General features: G+C 44.6%; 1 protein-coding gene across 1 annotated transcript in view; it reads left to right on the top strand.

Moving 5' to 3' along the window:
- Nucleotides 1-26,544, top strand: part of LOC137657880 (putative leucine-rich repeat-containing protein DDB_G0290503) — a 97,967-nt gene that overhangs the window by 5,783 nt on the left and 65,640 nt on the right. Inside the window, exons 4-6 of the mRNA XM_068392489.1 lie at nucleotides 19,120-19,765; nucleotides 23,042-23,140; nucleotides 24,338-24,494. Coding sequence (XP_068248590.1) covers nucleotides 19,120-19,765; nucleotides 23,042-23,140; nucleotides 24,338-24,494 — 902 coding nt within the window. The remainder of the gene's footprint in view (nucleotides 1-19,119; nucleotides 19,766-23,041; nucleotides 23,141-24,337; nucleotides 24,495-26,544) is intronic.

Raw genomic sequence — 26,544 nt, 5'->3', positions numbered from 1 at the left:
TATGAAACCAGCACTCGCCGACCAGGGTAACAAACCATCGGCTGTCTCTCCTACGCTGAAGAGAAAGAGAGGAGTGGACTTCGTGGTGACTTCCCCCAGGGCGAAGTTGGTTCCCAAGAGGTCGGTCTCGAAGGTCCCTTCTCCTGCACGAGTACTCTCTCCTTCTCCCGTGGACGAGGCCTTTCCGTCCTCAGGTGAGTCCAGTGGGGCGGTAGTCTTCCCCTCGGCACCAGGGGGGGAGACTTCGCTTCAGGCAGGAGAATCGTCTCGTGAGGAAGGGGCCCCTCGAACCTCGTTGTTGGGATCCTGTATCCCTCCCAGGAGGGAACCCAAGGATTCCAAGACCGTCCCTAAATCCTCTGCAAGGATTCGTCAGGAACCCACGGCTACCCAGGGGAATGTCCACGTATCACCCCAGGAAGAGATTCCTGGGGCAGAAGACTTAGCTGCCAGCCCGCAGGGAAGAGAACAGCAAGAGTCCGAACATGTCTTCTGGCAGGTCCTAAGCCTGATAAGACAATTTAACAGACTTACGGATCCAGTCATCGCCCCCCGTGAAGGCAAAGACACGATTCTGGATGAAGTGTTTGACGTTCGGAAGGCCCCTAAGACCAGTGCAGCTCTGCCCTGGTCTCGGGGGCTGAAGAGTGCCAGGGCTAGGGCCAACGCTCAGCTCGCACTTCTTGCCTCCTCCAGTCGTTCCACTGCCGGGAACAAGCTCATCCCTCCTCCTCGCCTTCAGCAGAGGAGGTATTTCGAGATCCTGGGTGAGCACAACCTCGCTCTTCCTCTCCATCACTCTGTGGAGGAGCTGGCGAAGGGAGTTCCCCTTGAGAAACTCTCTGCCCGGCAGGTGTCGTTCTCGGCGGCAGAGATCCCTCACCACAAGAAGGTCGCTAAGTGTGCCATGCAGGCCACTTCGTGGCTGGACTTCTGACTAGGATCTCTGGGCATCCTATTGCGATCGGAGGACTTGTCCAAGGAGACCAATAGGAAGGCCCTAGAGACCTTCTTGCTCTCGGGCACCCGCTCCATCGAGTTTTTGGCGCACCAGGTTATCACCCTGTGGGCCAACTCGGTGTTGAAGCGTCGCGATGCTGTGTCCGAGAGATTCCATCCGAAGGTCCCCTCCCCGCCGTAGATGTGTGTAGGCTCCGACATGCTTCCCTTCTGGGGGAGAGCCTGTTTGAGCCTCAAGACATGGAGCGAACGGCTGAGAGGTGGAGGAAATCCAGCACGGACTCCCTCCTCCACAGGGCCCTTACAACTCGGCCCTATAAGCCTCCAGCCCCGCCACAACAGCAGCAACAGCCTCGTAAGGCTTCCAAACAGGCACTGGCAGCTAAGAGAGTGGTGTCTAAGCCCCAGCCCTTTCCAGCCAAGGTCAAGAGGGGCGGTAAGTCCTCCAGGGGAGGCAAGACTCCTAGGGGTGGCGGCCACGGCCGCAAGCCCTAGGGGTGGCAGTCCCCCTGCATGTCCACCTGTGGGGGGATGCCTTCAGCGTTGCGTCCGCAGGTGGCAGCAACACGGGGCCGATGCTTGGACGGTCTCAGTGATCGGCCAGGGTTATCGCGTCCCGTTCACGACATCTCAACCTCCCCTGACAGCGAATCCAGTGTCGTTGAGCTCCTAAGCCACGGGATCGGCAAAGGGGCTGGCCCTTCAGGCCGAAGTCAAGACCATGCTTGAGAAGGGTGCTCTCCAGGAGGTCGTGGACGGCTCCCCAGGCTTCTTCAGTCGACTCTTTCTTGTAAAGAAGGCTACTGGAGGCTGGAGACCCGTCATCGATCTTTCACCTCTGAACAGGTTTGTCAAACAAACCCGGTTCAGCATGGAGACAGCAGACACGGTCAGACTTGCGGTGAGACCACAAGACTTCATGTGTACACTGGATCTAAAGGACGCGTACTTCCAGATCCCAATCCATCCGTCTTCCAGGGAGTACCTGAGATTCTGCCTAGACAACAAGATCTACCAGTTCAAGGTGCTGTGTTTCGGTCTCTCCACAGCTCCTCAGGTGTTCACCAGAGTGTTCACCCTGATTTCATCTTGGGCGCACAGGAACGGCATTCGTCTCCTTCGTTACCTAGACGATTGGCTGATCCTAGCAGACTCGGAGTCGACCCTTCTTCGGCACCGAGACAGGCTTCTGGATCTTTGCCAGAATCTGGGGATCGTGGTAAACCTCGAAAAGTCCTCTCTGCAGCCGTCCCAACGACTGGTTTATATAGGCATGCTAATAGACACCAATCTCCACAAAGCCTTTCCTTCAGACGACTGGATAGCAAGGCTGAGGAGGGTGGCAGAACCTTCCCTCAGGCGAAAAGAACTCCCCGCCCAATCGTGGTTGCGTCTCTTAGGCCACCTATCCTCCCTGGCCCGTCTGGTTCCAAACAGCCGCCTCAGGATGAGATCCCTTCAATGGCGGCTCAAGTCCCGGTGGAATCAAGGATCCGATTCCCCGGACATTCTGATCCCAATGGGGTCTCTGGAACAGACGGACTTGCGGTGGTGGCTGGCCGACGAGAACCTGCGGAAAGGAGTGAGTCTTCTCGTCCTCCCCCAGGAATTGACTCTGTTTTCGGACGCGTCAAAAGAAGGGTGGGAGGCGCACGTTCTGAACCAGAGGGCCTCAGGCCTTTGGTCAGAATCAGAAAAGTGCCTACACATCAACCTGCTAGAATTGAAGGCCGTCTTTCTGGCTCTTCAGCAGTTCCAACGGTCCCTGGCGGGTCACTCCGTGGTGGTGATGAGCGACAACACCACGGTAGTGGCTTATATCAACAAGCAGGGAGGCACTTTTTCGCAACAGCTATCCCATCTTGCAGTAGAGACTCTGAGGTGGACCGAAACCCACTCGATAACACTATCAGCTCGCTTCATTCCTGGCAAGAGGAATGTGCTCGCCGACAGTCTGAGCAGGGCTTCGCAGATAGTGAGTACCGAGTGGTCTTTGGATCCTCAGATAGCCAACAAAGTCCTGACTTTGTGGGGTTCCCCGACTGTGGACTTGTTCGCGACAGCCTTGAACTTCAAGCTGCCCCTGTACTGCTCACCAGTCCCGGACCCCAAGGCACTCTGGCAAGATGCTTTCCAGCAACGGTGGGACAACATCGACGTGTACGCCTTCCCACCGTTCTGTTTGATGAGAAGGGTGCTCAACAGGACCAGACTATCGGTCAACTGTTCCATGACTCTAGTAGCTCCGCTATGGCATCACGCGGAATGGTTTCCAGACCTTCTGCAACTCCTGATGGAACTCCCAAGGGAGCTTCCTCCACGACACGAGCTTCTCAGACAACCCCACTCCGGCGTCCCTCACAGGGCCGTGGCCTCGCTTCGGCTTCACGCCTGGAGACTATCCAGCGTCTCCTCGCGGAGAGAGGCTTTTCGCAACAGGTTGCGGAGAGAATGTCTTGGCACCTGCGAAGGTCCTCTGAGGGAGTCTACCAAGCAAAGTGGAGAGTCTTTTGTGGTTGGTGTCGTGGAAGGGGTATCTCTCCACTCGATGCCACTATTCCAGCAATAGCGGACTTCCTCGTGTATCTGCGAGAAGAAATGCGCCTTTCTGTCTCGGCAGTGAAAGGCTATCGCTCAGCCTTAAGCTTGGCCTTCAGATTGAAGGGCGTGGATATTTCTTCATCACTAGAACTCTCTTTACTCATACGTAGCTATGAGCTTACCTGCCCCCAGTCGGAAGTGAGACCCCCTCCTTGGAACGTGGTTCGAGTCCTCAGGTCTCTTAAGAGACCTCCCTTCGAGCCATTACGCCAGGCCTCCGATCGCCACCTGTCTTGGAAGACGGATTTCCTACTCGCCTTGGCCTCGGCCAAGCGAGTTAGTGAACTTCATGGTCTCTCATACGACATCGCCCATTCAAGGGGATGGGGGGAGGTAACGTTCAGGTTCGTCCCTGAGTTTGTGGCCAAGACTCAGAATCCTGGAGTGCTGGATCCTCGGTTCGACTCTTATAGGATCGCGAGTCTCCGTTCTGTAACAAACGACCCAGATCAGCTGCTACTATGTCCAGTGAGGTGTCTGAGGCACTACTTGAAGAGAACGGCAGCAGTCCGTCCTCATGTGCGAGCTTTGTTTGTGAGCACAGGCAGGACAAAGAGGAGGGTCACCAGGAACACCATCTCAGCTTGGATTCGAAGGGTTATCTACCATGCCCTGAATCCTGACCCTCCTCCGTCACGTCGCCCTCGGGCCCACGATGTCAGGGGTATTGCTACATACCTGGCCTTCAAGAGAAACTTCTCTGTGACGCAGGTACTTCAAGCTGGGGTCTGGAAGCGTCAAACGACCTTCACAGCCCACTACCTGCAAGACGTGACCCACAGGAGCCTCGATACGTTTTCTATCGGCCCTGTGGTGGCTGCACAACAGCTGGTCTAACCTCAGGCTCCTTTTTGGACAAGTAGCAGTAGGTTGAGGGCGTTGTTACCCGGTCTTAGTCTGCGTGAATGAAAGAGTATGTCTGTCCCTTACTTCTTTCTTCATTCTCCCCTCTCTTGGGGAAGCAGCATCCTGGTCCTCGCATAGCTGACCTCAACCTCTGCAGGTAACCCATGCTTCTTTGTGCTCCTAGTATTAAGCTTAATACTGTTGCGTCTCCCATACCCTGACGAGGTGGTATGGGGAACGTCCTATCCTAGAATTCTTATCTGAAGGTCTCAAGGTCAACTTCATAGGACGAGTCACACTCTCCTCCTCACACTGCTTATGTAGGCCACTCGTTCCTAGCGATGCTAGGAACTTGTGAGGTACAGGGGCTCCCTCTCTCTAGTGCTGCTCACTGAGGGATCGAGCCCCCGGGCAAGCCGAAGTCAGTAAGGCTGGGGACTTTCCACCCTTCCTAAGGGGTAAGTCACCCTTTGTAAATAGCGTGGTTTGTATTTCGGTTACGGAACAAATGACAAATTCGAAGATAATTTGTATTTTTCCTAACCATACAAACCTTAGCTATTTACACATATGTGCCCGCCATCCCTGACCCCCAAGTCAAGTCCTACCTCTAAGTGAAGTGAAGCAAGTCACCGGTGTGTGGAGGGGGGAGGGGTAGCAAGCTACCCTCGTTAAAAACTATTGGCTCGTCATTTCAGCTGCTCTAAAAGTAAACCCTTTGTAAATAGCTAAGGTTTGTATGGTTAGGAAAAATACAAATTATCTTCGAATTTGTCATTTTAGGCAATTTCCTAGACAAGAAGTTTTGAATGTATATTTGTTCCTACATGACTACTACCCTTTGTCTTATAGTATTATGATTATTATTATTACTATTACTTGCAAAGCTACAAACATAGTTGGAAAGCAGGATGCTATAAGCCCAAGGGGTCCAACAGGGAAAATAGGTTAGTGAGGAAAGGAAATAAGGAAAAAAACTGCAAGAGAAGTAATTAACAATTAAAATTAAATATTTTAAGAACAGTAACAAAATTAAAATAAATCTTTCATTTATAAACTGTTAATACTTCAAAAACAAGAGGAAGAGAAATGAGATAGAATAGTGTGCCCAAGTGTATCCTAAAGCAAGAGAACTCAACCTTAAGACAGTGAAGACAATGGTACAGAGGCTATGGCACTGCCCAAGGCTAGAGAACAATGGTTTGATTTTGAAGTGTCTTTCTCCTAGAAGAGCTGCTTACCATAGCTAAAGAGTCTCTTCTACCCTTACTAAGAGGAGAGTAGCCACTGAACAATTACAGTGCAGTGCAGTAGTTAACCTCTTGAGAGGAGAAAAATTGTTTGGTAATTTTAGTGTTGTCAAGTGTATGAGGACAGAGGTGAATATGTAAAGAATAGGCCAGACTATTCAGTGTATGTGTAGGCAAAGGGAAAATGAGCCGTAACCATAGAGAATGATCCAATGTAGTACAGTCAGGCCAGTCAAAAGACCCAATGACTCTCTAGCATTGGTATCTCAACGGGTGGCTGGTACAGATAAGATTCTGGCCAAAGCTGGTAATGGCCAATGAAGGATTATCAAGGTTCTAGCAACCACTACCAATATCTACTGGTGGTACAGGTCTGACAGCGCTCAGCACCTTCATTCTGATTCTGGCCATTGAGCTGCACAGTCGTGTTCTCTGCCCTGAAGAGGTTTCCGTGGGCTTGCCCGAAGGAGGAAGCCGTCCCTGTCGATCGCTCGCATGAGCTGACTCGACAAGGATGCCCGCCGAAACGGCGACTCCCTCCTCTGGTCGGGAAGAGTCGTCTATTTCGCGGCCTTACGCCTATCTGACGAGGACCTTGGGTCCTTCCGAGGGTCAATCTGTGGCTGGCAGAGGCCCTTCTAGGAGGGCCGTCTCTGTGCGCCAAAGCTGCTCCTCCTGAGCTTCTTCCTCGGGGACCTTGATGGCCTCCTTCCATGTCGCGATCTGGAACAGGACTTGGAATGAGAGTGCCTTCTCCTGGAACCGCCGACGGTGAGTCTTCCTTCTCTAGGGTGCCTTTAGCTGCGGAGGTACCTGAAAAACATGCCCAAGAAGCGGGCGAAGAGACAGGGACATTTTTTACACCACAAGGGAAAATCAGACGAGACGTGACCCGCGAGCACCAGGGCACCGTCTCTAAGACACCCACTAACCTCACCTTCAGGCCCACCACTTGCCTGGAAAGAATCTGCTACCCCACTATCATGAAGAACAGACTCCTGGGGAAGAGCCACTGGCTTCTTCCCCTCAACTGACTTACCTCGTCCCCTACTCTGGGTAGGGGAAGGTGGTAGGGAAACTCTAACTGACGTTCCTCCTGGAGACGTCAAGGGCGAAGAGGTGCTAGCCTTCTTGGTCGACCTCTAGGAAGGCTTCTTATTCTTGGTGCCGAAGCGTACCCATTGCACCTCTGCCCCTGCACGACGAGCACAAGACTAACAAGCACAAAGGAATATACTGTAAAAGCACAAAGCACAGGTAAAAGCACTAAGCACGAGGGAGAGCACAACGGGCCATGCGGTAACCACACGGTACACTTGAGTCGGGGACACAAGGGTCGCACTGAGATAAGAGGAGCGTCGAGATGATATCACGACGCGACCAGAAAACTTACTGGAGATCACGACCCAAGCTCATATGTGGCCTACCTCGGGTTTGCCCTCAGGGCACGTGTCCTTCCGCTGGGCCTACCATTACAGAAAATGGGAGTAGGGTAAACTCCTAAGAAAGTGTTTTTCAGTAAGTATGTTAGGAAAAATACAAATTGCTAATAATTTGTGATTTTTCTAATTTTCTCTTTTTCTCATTCCAGTATGAGTGTGAAGGAACTGAGCAGAATGCTGATGTATTCCAGGGCTGTCTGATTGACACTTTGGCACCTTTATATATAAGGTTGAGGTTGATCCTCACCCTTTGTGTCCAACATGTAGAGGGCACTTTGGACTCCCTTGTGATATGTGCAAGGAGTGGTTGTCCTCCCAGTGGGTGAGATTTCAGAGTAAGAGGAAGAAGAGATCTAAGTGCAATCATTTTCCCTCAGGTTCATCCTCGAGATCAGAAAAGTCGGCAAGATCCCGACTTCTTGCTACCAAAACTCATCGCTCCAGCCTTCTTCAGTTAACTCTTCGAAGGGCTAACCAAAGAAGATCAACGACCTTTGGAGTGAAAGGCAAGCTACCAAGGTGATAGACCTTCCTGCTTCCCTTAGAGAAAAATGGAGACCTCCTCTTGCGGATGAACCCCAGTCTTCAGTTACGGAAATCCTGGTCTAAGCGCAGGTGTGCCATCACCCTTGTTTCTGCCTATAAGCATTCACTCCTATGACAGAGAATTTGTCTCCAAGTTCTCTGCCTACTCCTCTGGGGGTGTTGTAAGCATTTTTTTGTATATGATCAGTCAGCCCTTGATATTTGCGGATTCGGTCATTCGCAATATAGAGAACAGTACTGTATAACCTATTAAAGAATAATTCACCCATTCACAATTTCACAATAAGTACTCTCATGAGGCGACGATTTCAAACTGACCTCGCTCTTTTGCACCCAACATGCCTTCCGCACTGCACAACACTCCATCTCTCGCTAACTTGTCCTCACTCTGACATCATGTTTCTTTGCTTGTGCATCTCCTGCTTTAGTCCTCTTTGTACCAGCAAATACATTTGATTTTTTTCCATAGCTGTGTAAATAGTACCTATATACTGTAGTGATATGTACAGTAAATTGTGTTTAAAGTTTTGTACTGAACAAGTTCAAGTGTGACATGCAAGAGACAATGCCTCGAGTTTCATCATGCTTCACGACATGTTACTGTGTAGAACTTTGTACAAAAATGATTAGTGGTGTTTGTACTGGTTACTTTTTATTTTCATTGTTTGTGTATCACTGTTAATATTAATGTATTGCTATACAGTACTGAAATATACACGAAATACCGTAATTTTAAATATTTAACTTAGCCGGTGAATATATAATAGCTGCAACTCTGTTGCTCGACAGACACCTACAGTAAAAAACTCGCCAGCGATCGCTATACAGGTTGCGGGTGTGCCCACCAGCGCCAACTGTCGGCCAGATACCACTCTCGATGTAAACAAAGACTCAATTTCTTCTCTGTCGACGTGTCGACAAGACGTACTTTACTCGCTGTTGAACCTGGAGTTTTTCCCATCATATTTGGTGAAGTACTTTAATTTGGTTTGAGCTTTCGCAGTACAGGTGTTTTTCTTCAAATAAATCCTTGAACTCTTTTTTGGATCGGATTAATTGTTGATGACTTAGATCGTTTTTTTGAATTTTCCCTTGACTAATTCAAAATGGCTGACCTTTCACAAGTTCCCAAGTTCAGAAAATGTAATGCTAGGGACTGTCATAGGCGTCTTCCAAAGGCTTCTCTCGACCCTCACACTGTTTGTTCCAATTGTCGGGGTAAAACCTGTCAATTGGAAGATCGGTGTGAGGAATGCGTGGGCCTTTCGGAATTCGATTTTATCGAATTTGTGAAATATACACGCAGACTAGAGAGAGATAGGGTAAGGAGAAGTTCTTCTAGGTCGGTAGATTTTTCCTCTCCACATGCCCCTGAACCTAATCCTTCCCCTGTAGTGGTTGTTCCTAACCCCCCTCCTAGCACTCAGGAACCATCGATGCAAGACATGATGCGTGCTATCCATGCCTTGGGGGAGAGAGTTGAGGCCTTAGCAAGTGACCGAAATCAACTCATGGCGGACGTAAAGGAACTAAAGTGCCAAAGTGCCACGGCGGAAAGTGTTAAAGTGCCTAGTGTTTCTCAAAGTGTTGTGAACAGTGTTGCGCTCGAGGGTTCGTCTGTTCGTGCCTGTCGTCCTCCTAGTCCGGGACCTCTTGCAAGCTCCCAAGCCCAGGGGAGAAGCAATGTCGTACGACTCATGGGTTCGAGAGGCCTTGATCAGCGAACAGACGTTCCCTCTATGGAATCAGGCGTATCTCCCCAAGATCGCCCCTACCAACGTAAGACGAGAGAGCCCATTTTTACCTCGTCGTCCGAAGGTGTTTCTCGTAAGAAACCTTGGACCAAGGTCTCCAGACCTTTGAAGCGTAAATCGGTCCCTTCAGGACAAGTCCAACGTCCCGGTTGTAGCCACTGGGACAGTTCGGACCCGTTGCCGTCATCGGATGACTGCTCGCCGCCTAAGAGAGGCAAAGTTGTGCCGTATCAGTCGCTCACTCCGTCTGTTACCGCACCTGCTCCCGTAGACCCTAAATGGGTGTTACTGCAAGACATGCAGTCCAAGCTTGCGTCCTTGATGGAGGACTTCAATGCGGAGAAGGTTGCCGCCGAACCTTCTGGCCAACAACCATCCAAGCGGTCTGTTGTGCGTCCTGTTGACGTTGAGGTAGCTTTCTCGCGTCAACAAGTTGGGGTTGTACCTCCACCAATGCGACCCAGTGTGGGTTTCCAGCCGCACGTTGACGTTAGGCAACGCACGGAGGTGGTTGGTGACGTTCAGGACGTTCATCAACCATCAGAGGTGACTTGTTTTGACGCCGTGCGTCAACCTCCGCAACCCGGTATGGTGTTGACTGCACAACCCAGACGGTCCAAACAGTCTCGGGTGGATGCTGTGCGTCCTCGCGCACCTGTGGTTGTTGACAGTTCCCAGACTGTTCAGCAGTTCCAGGACGCTGCGTCCGGCTCCGTCACGCATGCACCAGTGCGACCGGACTCGGCGAGTCAAACGTTGCCCACACCTTTGCCGTTTTCTCATCAGTTATCGGATGAGGAACTGTCAGATGAGGACGTTGCTGAACCACAAGAGGATCAACCTTCAGAACTTGATGAACCTAAGGCAGTTCAACCATCCTTGGACTTTAGAAAAGTCATGGCTGTGTTTAAGGAGTTGTTCCCTGACCACTTTATTTCTGTGGCTCCTCGTTCGCCGCCGTCAGAGTTTGTCTTAGGCGTTCCGACTACCATGCCTGCCTTTACTAAACTCGTTCTCTCTCGCTCATCCAAGAGAGCTTTACGGCTGTTGGGCGATTGGTTAGAGACCAAGAGGAGTTTAGGGAAGACAGCATTTGCCTTCCCCCCATCTAAACTCTCGTCTAGATCGAGCGTCTGGTATGCCACGGGAGAAGTTCTTGGCTTGGGAGTTCCTGCCTCTGCCCAGGGCGACTTCTCAAGTCTTGTAGACTCTCCCCGTCGCCTTGCCATGAGACGCTCGAAGATTTGTTGGTCACCCTCGGACCTGGACCACCTTCTTAAAGGTATATTTAGGGCGTTCGAAGTCTTTAACTTCCTAGACTGGTGTTTAGGAGCCCTTAGTAGGAAAATCTCTTCTGCTGATAAGGATGTTTCCTTACTCATTATGTCCTGCATGGACAAGGCCGTCCGTGATGGGTCCAACGAACTTGCCGCTTCATTCACGTCCGGAGTCCTGAAGAAGCGAGAGTCTCTATGTTCTTTCCTGTCTGCTGGAGAGACGCCATGCCAAAGATCGGAGCTACTCTTTGCGCCCTTGTCCAAGTGCCTATTTCCTGAAGTCTTGGTCAAGGAAATTGCCTTGTCTTTAGTGCAGAAGGACACCCACGATCTTGTTGCGTCCTCAGCTCGCAAAGCTCCCCCTTTGCCTTCATTGTCTGCCAGACCTAGGATAGACACTCCAGCGTCTCGATTTATCCCGCCCTTTCGTAGCAGAGCCTCCAGCAGGGGAGGTGCTCGTGCCGAAGGGAAGAGAGGGAAGAGGAAAGGATCCAAGTCCTCTAAGGGCAGAGTCTGACTGCCCGCAACTTCAGACAGCAGTAGGTGCCAGACTCAAGAACTTCTGGCAAGCCTGGGAGAAGAGAGGCGCAGATCAACAATCTGTGAGGTTGCTCAGAGAGGGGTACAAAATCCCTTTTGTACGCAAACCCCCTCTAGCGACGTCCCCCATCGATCTCTCTCCCAGGTACAGAGAGGAAGAAAAGAGACAAGCCCTGAAACTGGAAGTGTCTCTTTTGCTAGAGAAGGGAGCGGTGGTCAAAGTCTCGGACCTTCAATCACCGGGGTTTTACAACTGTCTCTTCCTAGTATCAAAGAAGACAGGAGGGTGGAGACCGGTGCTAGACGTCAGTGCTCTGAATGTCTTTGTCACAAAGACAAAGTTTACTTTGGAGACCACAAAGTCAGTCCTAGCAGCGGTCAGAAAGGAAGACTGGATGGTCTCTCTAGACCTAAGGGACGCCTACTTCCACATCCCCATTCACTCAGACTCCCAGCCTTTTCTGAGATTCGTCTTCGAAGATGTGGTGTACCAGTTTCGGGCCCTGTGCTTTGGCCTAAGCACAGCTCCTCTCGTGTTTACGAGGCTTATGAGGAATGTGGCGAAATTCCTCCACTTATCGGACATCCGAGCCTCCCTTTATTTGGACGACTGGCTTCTCAGAGCCTCTTCCAGTCGTCGCTGTCTGAAGGATCTCAATTGGACTCTAGATCTGACCAAGGAATTGGGACTCCTAGTCAATTTGGAAAAGTCGCAGCTGGTCCCATCCCAAACTATTCTGTATTTAGGGATGGAGATTCACAGTCAAGCTTTTCGGGCTTTTCCGTCGGCCCCCAGAATAGATCAAGCCCTGCTCTCCATCCAGAAGATGCTGAAGAAAGAACGCTGCTCAGTCAGGCTGTGGATGAGTCTGGTAGGGACGCTGTCATCCCTGGAGCAATTTGTATCACTAGGAAGACTACACCTCCGTCCTCTTCAATTCCATCTGGCTTTTCACTGGAAAAAGGACAAGACGCTCTCGATCCCGATTTCCGAAAAGATAAAGTCTTGTCTGACTTGGTGGAAGGACAATATCAGCCTAAGAGAGGGTCTTCCCCTGGCAGTTCAGATACCCAACCACGTTCTCTTCTCGGACGCATCGGACTTGGGCTGGGGCGCGACGCTGGACGGTCGGGAATGCTCAGGTCCGTGGAACTCGAGTCAGAGGAGCATGCATATCAACTGCAAGGAGCTTTTGGCGGTTCATCTGGCCTTGAGAAGCTTCGAGTATCTCCTTCGAGGCAAAGTGGTGGAAGTAAACTCGGACATCACCACGGCCTTGGCGTACATCTCCAAACAGGGAGGTACCCACTCACTGACGTTGTACGAGATCGCAAGGGACCTGCTCATCTGGTCAAAAGATCGAGGCATCTCCCTAGTAACGAGGTTCATCCAGGGCGACTTGAACGTCCTAGCAGATTGTCTCAGTCGGAAAGGTCAAGTAATTCCAACCGAATGGACCCTCCACAAGGATGTGTGCAAGAGACTTTGGGCCACTTGGGGTCAACCCACCATAGATCTCTTTGCAACCTCGCTGACCAAGAGGCTTCCAATCTATTGCTCTCCAGTCCCGGACCCAGCAGCAATACATATAGATGCCTTCCTCCTAGATTGGTCACATCTGGATCTTTACACATTCCCACCATTCAAGATTGTCAACAAGGTACTGCAGAAGTTCGCCTCTCACGAAGGGACAAGGTTGACGTTAGTTGCTCCCCTCTGGCCCGCGAGAGAATGGTTCACCGAGGTACTTCGATGGTTAGTAGACGTTCCCAGAAGTCTTCCTCTAAGAGTAGACCTTCTACGTCAGCCACACGTAAAGAAGGTACACCAAAGCCTCCACGCTCTACGTCTGACTGCCTTCAGACTATCGAAAGACTCTCGAGAGCTAGAGGCTTTTCGAAGGAGGCAGCCAGTGCGATTGCTAGAGCAAGGAGAGCGTCTACCATTAGAGTCTACCAATCGAAGTGGGAAGTCTTCCGAGACTGGTGCAAGTCAGTTTCCGTATCCTCGACCAGTACCTCTGTAGCCCATATAGCTGATTTTCTCTTGTACCTGAGAAAAGGACGATCCCTTTCAGCTCCCACTATCAAGGGATACAGAAGCATGTTGGCCTCGGTCTTCCGTCATAGAGGCTTAGATCTTTCCAACAATAAAGATCTGCAAGACCTCCTTAAGTCTTTCGAGACCACTAAGGAGCGTCGTTTGGCTACTCCTGGGTGGAATTTAGACTTGGTCCTAAGATTCCTCATGTCAGACAGGTTTGAGCCTTTACAGTCAGCCTCCCTGAAAGATCTCACTCTTAAGACTCTTTTCCTGGTATGCTTAGCCTCGGCTAAAAGAGTCAGTGAGCTTCATGCCTTCAGCAAGAACATCGGATTTTCGTCAGAAAAAGCTACTTGTTCTCTGCAACTTGGTTTTCTAGCCAAAAATGAGCTACCTTCTCGTCCTTGGCCTAAATCTTTCGATATTCCTAGCTTATCTGAGATCGTAGGCAATGAACTAGAAAGAGTCTTATGCCCTGTTAGAGCTCTTAAGTTCTACTTAGCTCGTACTAAACCTTTACGAGGCCAATCTGAAGCGTTATGGTGTTCGGTTAAGAAACCATCCTTGCCTATGTCAAAGAATGCTTTGTCATACTTTATCAGATTGTTAATACGAGAAGCTCATTCACACTTGAGTGAGGAAGACCGATCTTTGCTTAAGGTTAAGACGCACGAGGTTAGAGCTGTAGCAACTTCCGTGGCCTTTAAGCAAAATAGATCTCTGCAAAGTATAATGGACGCAACCTATTGGAGAAGCAAGTCAGTGTTCGCGTCATTTTACTTGAAAGATGTCCAGTCTCTTTACGAGGACTGCTACACACTGGGACCATTCGTAGCAGCGAGTGCAGTAGTGGGTGAGGGCTCAACCACTACAATTCCCTAATTCCATATCCTTTTAATCTGTCTCTTGAAATGTTTTAATGTTGTTTTTATGGGTTGTCCGGAAGGCTAAGAAGCCTTTCGCATCCTTGTTGATTTGGCGGGTGGTCAAAGTCATTTCTTGAGAGCGCCCAGATTAGGGGTTTGATGAGGTCCTGTTGTATGGGTTGCAGTCCTTGATACTTCAGCTCCTGGGGTCTGTCAGCATCCTAAGAGGATCGCTGGGCTCCGTAAGGAAGACGTACTTACAAGGCAGAGTAATCGTCTAAGTCGACTTCCTTACCAGGTACCTATTTATTTTGGTTTTGTTATATTGATAACTGTCAAAATGAAATAAAAACTCTTAGCTTATACGATGTAAACATATTTAACTGGTCTCTACCCACCTCCTTGGGTGTGAATCAGCTATTATATATTCACCGGCTAAGTTAAATATTTAAAAATGATATTTTAATTATAAAATAAATTTTTGAATATACTTACCCGGTGAATATATAAATGAAACGACCCTCCCTTCCTCCCCAATAGAGACGCAGTGGGATGAGAAGAAATTGAGTCTTTGTTTACATCGAGAGTGGTATCTGGCCGACAGTTGGCGCTGGTGGGCACACCCGCAACCTGTATAGCGATCGCTGGCGAGTTTTTTACTGTAGGTGTCTGTCGAGCAACAGAGTTGCAGCTATTATATATTCACCGGGTAAGTATATTCAAAAATTTATTTTATAATTAAAATATCATTTTACAGTAAGGTAGATAATGTAATATATTTACTGTACCATTACTACAGTACAGCTTAATTAGCTAAGGTAACACTCTTAAGAATGGGACTGAGACAGGGATGTGTGATGTCACCGTGGTTGTTTAACTTGTATGTTGATGGAGTGGTGAGAGAGGTGAATGCTCGAGTGCTTGGACGAGGATTGAAACTGGTAGACGAGAATGACCATGAATGGAAGGTAAATCAGTTGTTTGCAGATGATACTGTACTGGTTGCAGACGCAGAAGAGAAGCTTGGCTGATTAGTGACAGAATTTGGAAGGGTGTGTGAGAGAAGGAAGTTGAGAGTTAATGTGGGTAAGAGTAAGGTTATGAGATGTACGAGAAGGGAAGGTGGTGCGAGGTTGAATGTCATGTTGAATGGAGAGTTACTTGAGAGAGGTGGATCAGTTTAAGTACTTGAAATCTGTTGTTGCAGCAAATGGTGGAGTGGAAGCAAATGTACGTCACAGAGTGAATGAAGGATGCAAAGTGTTGGGGGCAGTTAAGGGCGTAGTAAAAAATAGAGGGTTGAGCATGAATGTAAAGAGAGTTCTGTTTGAGAAAGTGATTGTACCAACAGTGATGTATGAATCGGAGTTGTGGGGAATGAAAGTGACGGAGAGACAGAAATTGAATGTGTTTGAGATGAAGTGTCTAAGGAGTATGGCTGGTGTATCTTGAGTAGAAAGGGTTAGGAACGAAGTAGTGAGGGTGAGAACGGGTGTAAGAAATGAGTTAGCAGCTAGAGTGGATATGAATGCGTTGAGGTGGTTTGGCCATGTTGAGAGAATGGAAAATGGCTGTCTGCTGAAGAAGGTGATGAATGCAAGAGTTGATGGGAGAAGTACAAGAGGAAGGCCAAGGTTTGGGTGGATGGATGGAGTGAAGGAAGCTCTGGGTGATAGGAGGATAGATGTGAGAGAGGCAAGAGAGCGTGCTAGAAATAGGAATGACTGGAGAGCGATTGTGACGCAGTTCCGGTAGGCCCTGCTGCTTCTTCCGGTGCCTTGGATGACCGCGGAGGTAGCAGCAGTAGGGGATTCAGCGTTATGAAGCTTCATCTGTGGTGGATAATGTGGGAGGGTGGGCTGTGCCACCCTAGCAGTACCAGCCAAACTCGGCTGAGTCCCTTGTCAGGCTGGGAGGAACACAGAGAGGAGACGTCCCCTTTTTTGTTTCATTTGTTTGATGTCGACTAACCCCCAAAATTGGGGGAAGTGCCTTGGTATATGTATTTGTAACACTCTTAAGGGATCTCTGTTTTTGGCAGGTTGACTTGCAACATCCTAACTCACTGTATACCTGTACATAGCATATATTTACATAACTACTGTAAAGTGCAGTATTTTGTTTACTGTACAGTAGTTAATATAACAATAACACTAATATACAATGAATACCCTAACACAATAAAAATTAAAAGAAAAAGTATCAGTATGATGCCACTAACCGCTCTGTATGAAGTTCTACGCAGTAAGTCTGGATCTTACATGTTTACCATGTAAGGTAGCTTAATGTACGTATCACATTTTGTACTAAAATCACTATAAACACATTTAATATGTACAGGTTTTTTACATTTTTTTTTTTTTTTAAACATCATGACATCATTCTGCACATAAAGGACTAAAGCGGGAGATGCACACAGGAGTGACGATGCAAGACTGAGATTAAGTCACTGATAGATGGGGTGCAGTGCTGTGTGGAGTGGGAAATGGTGCAAAATAAGCGGGGTGAAAAGGAGCGCGGTCAGTTGAAAACCCTCAGGCCACAAGAGTACATATCGTGGAACCGCAAATACTGTATGTGATTTTTAATTTACAGTAATAGATTATGCAGTTCTTTATATAGCAAATGACTGAAACTGCAAAGATAGAACCTATAAAGAAGGAGGGCTGACTATAGTCACAATGTCTGGTAGAAAAACTGTCCATAGGCAAATTGTCTGGTAGGCATAATGTCCAAAGACAAACCATCTGTAAGCAAACAGTCCAACGGCCCCTGCCAATACAATGTACTGTACACTTTTTGTTGCTGTTTTAACAGCATTCCTGCTGTTTATTCCTAGAGGGAGGACTACTGATGAAGGTGTAAATTGCAACTGATAACAAGAGATATTGTTACAGCAGCTAGAAGAACTTCATGTTACAGTATTCCTTTATTTCTACCACATTTTTGTCTCCTAGCGCCAGCTACGTATCCACACTTTCATCAATTTTGGAGTGCACTTTTGGTGATACGAAAAAAAGGCCTCTGCCCTTTTTTTTATTCCCTTTTGTGGACGAAAAGTCCTTTTAGACCGATCTATAGGAGTTACATTTTCGTGATTTTTACTGGTTCTCTCTCCATGGGAGAGACAGTGTTGCCCAGCTCTGCACCGAGGACAAAGAAAAAGACGATAAACTTTTGCGCTCACCTGTTCAAGCTCGCACCCCCCAGTAGTGTTCTACTATACATTAGCATGCTATCAGGGTCTCGCACTGTTTTGCAATCGCACTCTTAAGGGAGCCACCTCACCTGTTAGCAATTGTGCTTTTAAAGGAGCCACCTCACCTGTTAGCAATCACGCTTTACCTGCTTACGATCATGTGCTTATGGGAGCACCACCTTACTGGCTTGTGATCGCTTGCTTTTATGGGAGTTCAATCTCACCTTTTCACGATCGCTCACTCCAAGGGAGCGTCACCTTACCTGATTCCGACCAAGCGCTCCTACTAGAGCACCACTTTATTAGCACTATACTCCAGTAAGAAGCTCTCTCTCTTTGTTAGTGCCTGGGTTTCCTTCTGCAAGAGTGAATTCTCCTACAGGAATCTTGGATCGGGTATTACGAGCCAACATGTTGACGCACTTGTTTCAAAGCATTTACAGTACTCTCACAAGTGAATTTTGATGCTGCTATTAGTGCATACAGTATTTTGCGAGAACTGATGCTTCCTGTTGAGTGCATTCTCATGAGATTTGAAGATCTTATATGCCCTATAATTACATCTCTTGACACCCACTCTAGGGTGCATTCTCCTTCATACAGACAGTATGAACATCTGTAAGAGATTGAGTACGAGAGACGGTGTTGCCAGTAGTGACTCATTGGTCTCACTCAATTGACCTGGCATATACAGACTCCCCAGACAGAGCATGCACTGTGGACTGTGGATTGCAGGCACCTCCTTTCAAGCGCACCACTTGAGAAAATGCGCTCTCCCGTTAAAGTGCGCTAGGAGGTCCAAAGGCACTTATGGTATATGCGTTTTCCCTCTAGTAGGGGTGATTCTTTGGATCAGGTAGCTACTTTAGGAACAGTTGGCAAGCGCCCATGTGTCATACCTTAGTTACAATTGCCTCTCTGTACATGCTCACCTAGATGTGAGCAAGGGTCTGACCACACACCCCTCCTTTAGTACAGTAGCAGACATCCACCCTCCAAGAAGCTTCCCCGGGCAGGAGAATACTCTTATATGCAACCCCCATGCAGCAATGTGCACCTTCCCTTTAGGTAGACCACAGCCTGCAGGCTTTAGAGCTTACTATTTGCCTAGAACGCTTGCTCCTTATGGCTCTTGAGACCTAGGGGAAGATTTCACAACATTGAGTTAACAGATTAGACTGTGAAGTTCTATCATAATCAGTCTCCATTGAGCACATGCTCTCATCCCCATAGGAAGTCCTGGTTACTCTATCCATCTCCCGAGATCTCTTCAGCTTAGGATCATAAAGAACTCAGATACCAAAATAGGTAGGAGCAATCTCCTAGGACTAGATCCCTGTCTGGAAGGAGATTCCAAGACATTGGGACTGAGAGGATATAGCTGGTAACCATACAATGTTACCAGAATCCCACAACTTTTCAATTCTGGTTGTGACTAAATGACTTAGGAGTAAATCCATATAAATAACTTTGGGTTGTATAGTAAATATACAATTTATATGAAATTTTCTTTAGTTTTTATTATATTTAATTCTCCAAGAAGCTTTTGATATATGGTTTAATTCCTATTTTATTTTAGAATTTCAAATTCCTCAATATTTGAGTAGACTGGTTCCTTGCTGTTGTTCAGAAAAATTTATTTTTCATAGTCACTTATGGTATAGGAAATATTTTGGCTTTTGTAAAATCAGTTATACAATTTTTACGTAAGTGAAACATACACCATTTAATAATATATCTGTAATATTTTTTGTTTTTATGAATCTAATTTACGCCACTTCCTTGCATCATCAGCTCTTGACCAAGAGGAGGGCCTAAATGAAATTCAGCAGCTAATCTCGGATGCAGAATCCTTAGCCTTAGAGAGAAGACAGAGTATATCTAGCAGCAGTTCAGTGACAGATGACCTAAATCATAAGGGACAAAGAGCTGAAAGTGTGAACAACAGACCAAAAGAAACAAAGGTCCATCCTATCCAGCAAACAAGTTTTGAAAATGATGATTCAGGATACTATGGTAAGGGTGAAGTTTCTGAGGGCACTGTGAGTGCTGCAAAGCATAGCAATTCTTTTAAAGGCCAAGGTACGCCCTGTTTTGGTGATATGCATCAAAGCATGCAAAACATTAAGACAAGAGAAGCTGTGGACTACACAAGGTTAGATTCGCGCTTGAATAGATCGACGCAGACCCCCTTTAAAAGTGGTTATCCTGTCAATAACTCACATGAAGGGTCAAAGGGTAATCAGACTGATTTTGCTCCTCTGCAGAAAGTGTTTGTCAGGCATGACCCTGAAGAAAAACAATCATTTACTAAAGATGTGAAAGAAGTTTGTAACTCTTCTATCAAGGAGAGCCGTGAAACATTTGATGGGGATTCGTCACTTAAGCAATCTGAATGCATTGCTTTTGCTTCTCCATCCAGTAACTCGCAGTACCGAAGGTAAGATTTTGAAAGTTCCCATATAAATGAAATTGTGCTGAGTACTATTATAAACAAATGATGAAGATTTTTAAATGAAAAAAATCACAGTAGTATTATTAAAATATTTGACAATATGCCAAATTTTATTTCTTGAAAAAAATCTACTGTATAGTTGATTAAGATCTCACTTCAAAGTAATTTTATATATTTCTGAAGGAATGGATTGTATGGAAACGAAATTAAATTCTACTTAATTCAATTGCATGAAGACTTAAGCAAAGTAAGGCATATACAGTATCATAACACTACCAATATATAGTTGGAAATACTGTATCAAAGAGTTAGGATTTGTCTATATTATTTGAAAGTTCATATGATGATTGTTCCAGTTTTTTTATCATCTGCTCTAATTCTTTCTGGAGAAGCCCAAGATGACAGCAGGTAGATAAAATATAAGTAATTATTGCTTATGCTTAAAACGACACTTCAGGCAGGAAGGCTTGATGTTTATTGATTTTTTTATTTTTCCCCTAAATGAGATTTATTGTGCACATTCTTTTTAAATTACAGATGTAACACAGCTTATTGCTATTAATTTTTACTACTTTTTACTGCTATAGTTCACTAGTTTTATATTACTTAGTCTTGTGATTAGATAGTTTTTTCTTAAAATAGGAATAGACATTATTTATTCTGAATATATAAGCATTTTAATTTACTTATCATAGTTTTAGTGAGTGCATGTTTGCAGTATCCTTGATATGAATGTGTACATGCAAAATGCAAAACTCTTATTAAATGATTTACCTTTACATCCAATAAGTACAGGCACTAAGGTAATCAAGTTTATTATGTGAAACCTCTCCCTCTTAGGGGATTTGTCTGTCCTATTCGTCAAATTACTCGGAGCTCATTTTGCTTCTCAGATCTTTTCTAAATTTCAAATTGATACTGTATTGTGTGTTCAATATGAGAATTACCTTGTTGATTTTAGGTAATGAGAGCTTAGGCAGAGGTGAGCGGGGGAAAACTCATAACCCCATAAATGAAAGCTCTGTCTTGAAAATGTTTATGATTGTGATGATGGTACATCACAAATTGCAAATTATATTTGTGGTCCTTTTATCTATTACAGTACAACACAGAATTAAATATAGTATAAATATTTTTTCTATATGTAATAATAGGACCATGACTTCATTGAAGCTGGAACAGCTGTTGAGCTTCTAACAAGGTAAACACAGCTGGCTCCTTGGTGGTGGGTAAGATCCCCACACCTGACACGTAGTGCTCCCCGCTCTCAACTTCAGCTGCTGTTCTGTGCACTCGCATTTCCTGGCGTCCTGCTTTGGCTGGATTTACGCTTATTTCCTTTTTCTCTCCATGTTGTTTGCAGTGTGCTTGCTTGTTGATGATGTTTGTTTTCATGGGTGGATATGCGGTTGTGCTCTAGTTAGTCCAATTTAGGATGTGGTTAGTACATGAGCCAGTTTACCCTCGTCAACTGTGTAGTTTCTGTAGGGGGCATGACTTTTTGTAGGACTCGTAAGAGGGGCTCTTCCGAGTGTAGGGAGTGGCTTCCCGTGCAGTGGACAGAGTTTGCGAAGAAGTTGAAGAGAGACTCTTTGGAGTCGGTTTTGGCAATGGCCAAGCTGAAGCCTATGAAGCTTTCGAGCTCCTTCATCCCTTCTTCGGTTACAAAACCTTTTGCACACTTTTCTTCTCCATCCAAGGCTGAGTTCATCAGAGAAAGTAAGAAAAAGAGGGGAGCCATTCCCCTTCCATTTGTGAGTTCTTTAACGAGTATTGCCTTCTACCAGAGTAGGCAATATCCCTTTGCCTCTCGGTCAAAGCTTTCCTGCTGCTGTAATTGCTATGGACGACTCACAAGAGCTTGGATCTGGGTCTGCTCGTACTCTGTGTTCTTCAAAAGGAGCTCCCCACTCTACAAGAGCTTAGAAGTCTTGTAAGAAGGAAGTCTTGTAAGAAGGAACAATCTCCACGTAACAAAAATCCCATCCATGGGCACTTTACAACTTTTTTGCTGGTTCTTGTTATTTGTGTTTGACTAGAATAAAGTTTTATTTTTATCCAAATACTGTACATATGATTGTAATAAGGTTAAAAAACTAATTGTTGATTAATTTGTCTTGTTTGCAGCAATTTTTTTTTTGATGGATAAATTACTCGCAAGTACAGTCAGTAGATATGCTTTTTCGAGAAGTTTGGTTGAATTGGATACTTGAATTACAGACTTGTGGCCTGGTGTTTGGTGGCATGCAGTGCTTTAATGTAACTAGAGAAAAACTATGTAGTTGTACATGAAATAAAAGTTAAGGAAGGTTACACAGCAAATTGGAAGAGGACGAGAACAAAGGAACAGTAGAAGGGTAAAAAGTTAGTGCAGCTAAACGCCAAAAAGACTGTTTTAAAGATCTCTTAAGTAATGCACTGAAGGCATTACCTGCCTATCGGGTCTCTTGAAGGAACTGAGTTTTCGTAGGGTCTCATTTTTCTTCGGTTGGAGTCAAATATTTTCTTACTTGTTTGAGCTTGAAATATGGTAAAAACATGATGTGTGTTTTGTCGTTTGTGGTAAAATAAAAGGGCAAACAGAAATGTATCATTGTAATTACTAAACTACATATTTAACTATAAATAATTATCATAACTTGTTCTTCTTATAATTATTCTTATAATGGCTCACAAGTTTACATTCACCAGGAACAATGGTTTGTATGCTGTGTTAAATCTCAACACATGATTAAATCTTAAGCTTCATTTAGAAAAATAGAAAATAGTATGCAAAAGGGAAAGATGAGTTGAATCTGTCATGGTTATAGGTACTATTACATGGTTAACTTTCTTTGTACATGATTTGAAAGGAAATTCTATGCACATGCTAAATGAATTAAAGTTAAAATCGCTAAATGCACATTATTTTGCTAATTTTGCATTAATCCAATCAATTTTATAACTAATGTTTAAAAGACTGTCATACCTTTTTGTCACTTACATGAGTGAATATCTATCAGTTGTGTTTATTTTATCTCAGAAATTTGAAACTTTTGCTTGTCTCATATTTACATTTATTGTATTGTCTAATACTACAGAATGTATAGGAGATCTCTCATACAGTTTGATCTGTTTAATATGCTGTACTGTACATACTCCACTTCAAGTCTTTTATCTTGAATATTACAGTTCCCTTTTGTCCCATATCAAAGGAAGAGACCACTACAAGTTCTTAATTAGTTTCCTTTGCTTTTAGCTAATCAGAGGTTTCTTTGACAGGTTTGCAGCAAAAGAAGTATCATCATTAGTACATGACGAATGTAGTAGCCTTCTTCGTTTGGCTTTGACTTCCACAAGTAGCCTTGGAAGGATCACAAGGTACAGTATGTTATTAGAGCTATAAATTAAAACAAAAAAAAAATGTTGAAGGTAAATATATGTTACTTATATTAAATTCAAATCCACTGGTGTGGTCACATTGGTAGATATTTTTGTTACAGTTTCATAGTTTTAAGCTTTTACTTTGACTAATTTAATGGAGCCCAATGATATTCCTTAGAGGAAAGATTGGTGCTACAGATGGGGATTAGGACTTTCCTCTTGAATTATGCAGGTAACTCATTTCTTTAGAGAGGTAAAATTGGATACCTGAGAAATAATTATGATTTTTATTGTATGGTACTTGTGTCTCAAGTGAGACTTTGAAGGTTCCTTGCAAGACTTGGAGCTAAATGGGGACAAGGAGCTATTAAGAAACTTTAAAAGAAAGGGAGCATGGAACTGCAAGAGCCTATTACACTCATTTCAAACCAACCCATTGGAGAGTTTACAGAAAACCCAAGAAAAATAGGGAAAATATTTGAATAAATGTGTTCTTAAGGGATGTTGACGTTTGTTATGACAGATCTCCTCCACTCTTATGCCATCACTGCAAAGAACTCTGTCATTCTAATTTTAGACACCATTTATGAACATTAAGGATATGGCTGTGAAAGAAGAGGGTTTAGATAAGTTACCAGAAGCTTAGCAGTGCATAAGATGATGGGAGATGAATTGAAACAACAGAGTTACCCGATTCTCCCCTTCAAGTTTGACTGACAGGTCCTCTCAGAACAGACTTAGGGGAGTTCATGAGTGATAGACACTTAAACTTCCACTTAACCCTTTTACCCCCAAAGGACGTACTGGTACTTTTCACAAAACACATCCCTTTACCCCCATGTACGTACCGGTATGTCCTTGTAAAAAAATGCTATTTACAATTTTTTTTTCATATTTTTGATAATTTTTTGAGAAACTTCATGCATTTTCCAAGAGAATGAGACCAACCTGACCTCTCTATGACGAAAATTAAGGCTGTTAGAACAATTTAAAAAATATATACTGCATAATGTGCTTGAAAATAAAATAACCCCTGGGGGTTAACGGTTGGAAAGTTCCAAATAGCCTGGGGGTTAAAGGGTTAATGGCAGATGAAAATGCTATCTATTAAACATACCATACAAAATATGCAAATTTTTTATTAAATTGATCATTGTTAATATTTGGAAACCTTATGATATTTATCATTTGTAGGTTACTACGCCAAGTTATGACCCTTCAGTTTGGTGTGGACACTCCTAGAGTTGCAGAAAGTGTGCAGAAAGAATTAGAAGATTATGAAAGACAACATTCATCCTTGCAGTCACAGTTGAATTCCGAGACATCGAAGCTACAAGCGACACTTAGTCAGGTATTTTATTGATCTTATTTTGATGATAATTTTAAATGTGTAGTCTATCGTTACGAGCATCTAATGCACGCTCATCTCTCTTGCATAAAGCTCTCTTTTTCACTGTGTGAATTAAATGTCTTCAAAGAAGAGAAAACTAAATAAAAATTTTTATTGATAAGTTTATATGATTAACTAACAAAATAATGTGAGGTTTAAAAAAATAGTAAAAATACTGCATGTGAAACATTAAACATTTTGAACAAAACAGTAAACCTTAAAATAAAGGAAGAATTGAATATGAAATTTTATGTGCCATACAGATCAAACAAGAATGGGCCAGTTGGCTTAAAATAGGGTCTTAACGTTTGTATGTGTCACGTAACGAAGTGAAATATGTACAGTACACAAGAGAAATGAGATATTGAGAGGGAAATAAACTAATAAAAGCTAATATGAAAAAAGAATGAAAAAGAATTACAAGAGAAAGAACGCAGCTTCCTTCATTCCTCCCCTCAGAAGTCAACATAGATTATTTATGCCTTGAAATGTTAATTACCAATTAAAAGATTTTTGAGGTCAAGAGTTCTTGGTTTATTGTAAGGCTGGAGAACTTTCTTTGAAAAAAAGTATGATTTTAAGTAAAGAAATCAAAGGTAGGATTGGCATAATTTTTTTTTATAATTTCACTACTACTACTAGCTAAGCTACAATTCTAGTTCTACTACAACTAATACTACTAGCTAAGCTACAACCCTAGTTGTAAAAGCAGGATGTTATAAGCCCAAGAGCTCCAACAGGGAAAAATAGCCCAGTGAGGAAAGGAAATCAATAAAACTACGAGAAGTAATGAACAATTAAAATAAAATATTTTAAGAAGAATAACAACATTATAATAAATCTTTCATATATCAACTAAAACAACTTTAAAATGACAAGAGGAAGAGAAATAAGATAGAATAGCATCAAAGAGTATACCCCCAAGCAATAGAACCATGGTACAGAGGCTGCGGCACTGCCCAACACTAGAGAACAATGGTTTGATTTTGGAGTGTCCTTCTCCAAGAAGAGCTGCTTACTATATTATTATTATTATTACTATCCAAGCTACAACCCTAGTTGGAAAAGCAAGATGCTATAAGCCCAGGGGCTCCAACAGGGAAAAATAGCCCAGTGAGGAAAGGAAATAAGGAAATAAATAAATGAAGAGAACAAATTAACAATAAATCATTCTAAAATAAGAAACAACGTCAAAACAGACATGTCATATAATAAACTATTAACAACATCAAAAACAAATATGTCATAAATAAACTATAAAAAGACTATGTCCGCCTGGTCAACAAAAAAGCATTTGCTCCAACTTTGAACTTTTGAAGTTCTACTGATTCAACCACCCGATTAGGAAGATCATTCCACAACTTGGTCACAGCTGGAATAAAACTTCTAGAGTACTGGGTAGTATTGAGCCTCTCTTGTACCCTTACCTAGAGTAAAGTAGCTCCTTGAGCAAAGAAGAATTGTTTGGTAATCTCAAGTGTTATCAGGTGTATAAGGAAAGAGGAGAATATGTAAAGAATAGGCCAGACTATTTGGTGTATATGTAGGCAAGGGAAAGTGTGTTGTAACTAGAGAGGGATCCAATGTAGTACTATCTGGCTAGTCAAAGGACCCAATAACTCTAGCGTTAGTATCTCAACAGGTGGCTGGTGCTGTGGCACACCTACTACCTACAGAATAGTTTTTGTTAATAGAGACAATGGTAGATATTCACAGCTGATATAATTTTAGATTTTTCAATATTAAACTTACCCGATAATCATGTAGCTGTCAACTCCGTTGCCCGACAGAATTCTATGGAGGGATACGCCAGCTATCACAATACTAGAAGGGGGTGTATTTACCAGCGCCACCTGTGGCCAGGTACTCAAGTACTTCTTGTTGACACCTCCTCAATTATTCCTCTGTCGTGCTTCCGGCAAGACGTTCTGGGATACGCTTATGTTCTTGGAGTATTTTCACGACTTTGGTGAAGTATTTCTCTTTGATTTCGGCTGTCGCTTTACTGGAA

The sequence above is a fragment of the Palaemon carinicauda genome, chromosome 18 (genome assembly GCF_036898095.1).
Source record: "Palaemon carinicauda isolate YSFRI2023 chromosome 18, ASM3689809v2, whole genome shotgun sequence".
NCBI classification, from domain to species: Eukaryota; Metazoa; Arthropoda; class Malacostraca; order Decapoda; family Palaemonidae; genus Palaemon; species Palaemon carinicauda.
This window is presented reverse-complemented; position numbering and strand designations above follow the sequence as displayed.